The following is a 4,169-nucleotide window of genomic DNA, read 5'->3' as shown; positions in this document are numbered from 1 at the left end:
GGTCATTCAAGTTAGTGCATGAAGTAGCCTTGAAATTATACATTGATCCAGCCGCAATTTCAAGATTGCCACAAAATGTGTGCTAATTCGGAACACACCGATGAAGACACATGGTGAAAATAAATAAACTGAATCCACCTAGAATATTACCGCGCCATGGCCATTCAACATTATCAAATTAGTGTCGTCTCTCTAGTTTATGCTTATACGTATTTATGTGGGTAAACTATTTTTTAGCTTAAATAGAGAATAAGTAGTGGTCGATGCTTGCAAAGCATAATACTTGATGGCTTGCTGTCCCTGGTTCCACATTTGCCCCATTCTTCACCTTCAGGAGTCTTCGTTACTTCCTCGTCCATTCATGCATCCATGGTCTCTCTTCGTTCGTCTTCTCCTTGCTCTTCTCCTGTTGTATGTATGCCCATCGATCGGGATGGCAGAAATGTTCTCGTGTAGAGAATGTAAATAGAGACAGACAATACAAAGAATGTAAAGAGATACAAATAATACAACCCCGCAGATGGCTAGACATGAAGATAATGAACATATGACTGAAAACTACGAATTAAGAAAGCTTGGCTCTAATTTGGCGAAATCAACAGTTGTGGCATCAAAATATGCCAACAATCTATCATTGTACGAAATCACTTTTGCTAATTTGTAGTTATCTATTGTTTTTTAAATATTCCTTACCTTAAATTGCCCAATTCACAAAAAATTAATAATTGCACACTACTATGGTGAAACCGAACTTTTTGAAGGTGCGCCACTTCAGTGAAGTATACTACTATATGAATTGACTTGGAGATCCATGACGGGGTGGATATTCATACGAGTGCTTAGAAATGTGATTCAGGTTTTAAAAAGTTTCAGGTAACTCATGAATAGACAACACCTATCATTCTGTCAATACCCAGTACAACCCTTTTTTAAACCTGGTTGAATAAACGACAAGAATTGACCAAATCAATAGTTTTGCATAATAATATCAAGGGAGTATAGGTTTGCATCTAGCCCGAGACCCGAATTAACTAATTAGTTACCACACAAAAAAACTAGTTAATTTTGGACCGGCTTAACCAGCGAACGTTCGCTGGGGATGGCAATTGTGAACGACTTTGATGACAATTTGTGTTCGTCGAGGATGAAAATTTTAGTTAGCAAGCATGGCAACTCCGCTTCAGTTCTGTTTTTCGCGAGGATTTGCCGTGCTTGCAAACTAAAATTGTCATCCTCACGACAATATAAACTGCCATAGAAAACGATCGATACTCCATAAAGAAACACAAGTTCCACTGGTATAGATCAAACAAAATGATCACCCAAAGTTAATCTCCTTTTGTGTATCCCACACATAAACCCGCATTTTTTTTGTTTCTAATTTAGGAGCTCAAGCCCCAATTTTCATTTCCATGAAACCGGTAATACAAAGAACATCCAACACACGCGCTTACATGCATGCATAGAATAGATCTTCTTTCCTTCCACTTTTACAATCTAAATCAGCTAGGCGTGTGTGGGGGGTTGAGACGTCTAAGTATATGCAAATTAAGCACCTGCTCGATCTGTGTATGCGCGCGCAGATTCCTCTCGGTTCTGCATGCACCCGCTCCTGCTAGCTAGCTGCGCGCCTATAGCTCACCTCCTACCGCCAGCCGCCGTCTGCGAGAAGAAGAAGGACGCCGGCGTGGACTTGGCCGGGCTGAGCACCCGGTACCCCGCCGGCCGGACCTTGATGTTCCCACTGCCGGCGCGCTGCAGCCCGCATATTGGCGTCGACGGGGCCACGGTTGCCTCGCTGTCGTCGTCGTCCTGGACGTCGTGGTCCATGTGCCAGAGCACGTCGAGGAAGGCGTCGACGGCGCAGGGCAGCGCGAGGGGCCCCTGCGCCGCGTAGCCGTACTCCTGCTCGGCGTCGTCGAGGAGGCGCCGGAAGAGCGGGTGGTTGGCGCGGTCGGCGCGCACGACAAACCGCTCCCGCTCCGGGCCCACGTACACCGAGAAGCACCCCGGCGCCACCGCCGCCGCCGACCTGCCACCGCTGTTCAGCCCAGACCGGCATCGCTCCAGCGTCCTCGACACCAGGCTCTTCCTCGCGCCCTTGCTCGCCGCCATGCCGCCCGTGGACGTCGACGGACTCGAGACGGGGCTGGTGACCAAGAGTGGATGCGCCGGCTGGATTGTAAGGATGATGGCATGCATGAGAGAGGGGGCCGGCCGGGTTGTGTGTATATATATATGTACGCAAGCTACGCAAGGTAGATGGGTCTAGGTAGCTAGCTAGCTAGCTAGCTCAAGACGGACGGCGACACGGCGTGCGGTGTGACATGCATGGTGGGCTAGCCCCATTAGTTGACCTGACGCGTGGGCATGCATTGACTTATGACTCGCCGTGAGCTGCAGCGCGCAGGGTCATATGGTGCAGGACAGACCAGGACGATCGAGGACGAGGAGGAAGGCAAGGTGGAGATGTGCTCCTACGCTAGCTCTAAGCAATAAGTACGTACTTAATTAGGGCAATTAACTACTGACTTATTGCTGGGCCGGCTACTTAACTAATAATTAGGGTATTAGCAATGGCCATGCATGTGCATCAACGGAGAAAGTGAAGCCGCAAGTGGATTTTGTGATTGCAGCGGCTAGGGAAAAAGCTAATCGGGAAAGGTACGTGCTGTGGGGACTTAATCCGGGCGGAATATATATCAAATGGGCAATAATTGCCTTAGTTTAGTGGTCGACGCCATGGTCAACGCCTTCCGAATGTGATGTGGAACAAGCACTGCATCTGCAGCTGCCTCGCTAGGCTTTTGCTATGGCTACACATGCACCGTATTTCCTCCATCCAAAATAGATGACCCAACTTTATATTACTTTGTAACATGTATTTTGGAACGAAAGAAGTAATCATCTATTTTGGAATGAAAGGAGTAATTATTAAGAGTATATTCCACTTTCAACTCTCGTGTTGTGGCTTTGTGACATGTTTTTATCACATTTCAAAAATCTTGTCAGATTTTTGCACCATAGTCGTCCTCTTGTAACATGTATTTTCACCTACTTTTGTTTTTAGCCCAAAGTTAAAGCTGAATCCATCCACTTGTTTTTACCATATTTCAGTGACGGTTAGTATCTTCTACTTTCTACTCTCGTGCTGTGAGTTTTGACTTTGTGACATATTTTATCTCATTTCTAACATTTTGAATATTTTGTGACATGCATATCTTACCTAATTTTGTTTTAATCACAAACGAAAGCTAAACCCACTTGTTAGGACGGTGGAGGCGGTTTCCTAAAATACATCCAACAACTCTATCATGTCTGAGTTAGTATGCTCATCGCGTCTGACACCAAGGAGCGTGTGATGTTTTGATTCTTATGAATCGACGGTTTTTGATCTGGCAGATTGTCACCCTATGCTCCGGCCCGATTGACGCTTGTCGTGGCTTCGGTGATGTTAAGAACTTTTTGGTCATTGTCTCTCATGTCTTGTTGCAATGTGCTCTTTGTTTTCTTCCAGCTTGTATGGTGAGAAAGCAATGACCAGATAACCTGCTATCTTGTAAGGGCGTGTCATCAGCCTTGTTACATTCAATGATATAAGGTTTTCACTTATTGGAGTGGACAACTTATACATTCCACAATATTTGAGGTTAGTATAGCTTTTGCATGTTTATTTTCCTGCAATGTTTTTTCATGGAAGAAAGTAAAATGTAAAAGGTAAACAAAAAGACGATTTTGTAGTGCCATGATATAATTTTTTTGTTTTATCAGAATGTTTGTTGTTCATGTTTGTCCCAGTTTCCTCAATTCGATGTCGCTAGGTGGTCTACGGACCTAGATGTATTTTTTTACTTCTAGTGTTTTTTGTACTACCTTGACAGTTGATGAACAGGCTGGAAGTTATCCTCGCAAAAAATGTAATAAAATTGAATAATGTGCCGAAAATATAAACTACATATGTCAAAATTTATAAGGATAAAGGTCAGTGAGATAAATATATTCTTCATTTAATCAACATCATTTTTCTTATAGCGAGGCTGATGGATACAGATATTTGCATGAAGATATATTTTTTGAAATCTCCATGGGGAGAATTTGTATAGCCAAAGAGAGAGATGCAATGCCGTCCTTGTAAATTAAGATACTTCCAGATAAGATAAGAATGAGCT

At 44.0% G+C, this 4,169-nt stretch overlaps 1 protein-coding gene across 1 annotated transcript; it reads right to left on the bottom strand.

Moving 5' to 3' along the window:
* Window positions 1-1,346: 1,346 nt before the first annotated feature.
* On the bottom strand, window positions 1,347-2,215 carry LOC125549030. Its single transcript, XM_048712532.1, has one exon. The coding sequence runs from the start codon at window positions 2,200-2,202 to the stop codon at window positions 1,639-1,641; it is 564 nt and encodes a 187-aa protein (XP_048568489.1). The 5' UTR covers window positions 2,203-2,215; the 3' UTR covers window positions 1,347-1,638.
* Window positions 2,216-4,169: the final 1,954 nt, after the last annotated feature.

Source organism: Triticum urartu, chromosome 3 (genome assembly GCF_003073215.2).
Source record: "Triticum urartu cultivar G1812 chromosome 3, Tu2.1, whole genome shotgun sequence".
NCBI lineage: Eukaryota > Viridiplantae > Streptophyta > Magnoliopsida > Poales > Poaceae > Triticum > Triticum urartu.
Note: the sequence above shows the minus strand (reverse complement) of the source record. Positions and strands in the feature narration are given on the sequence as shown.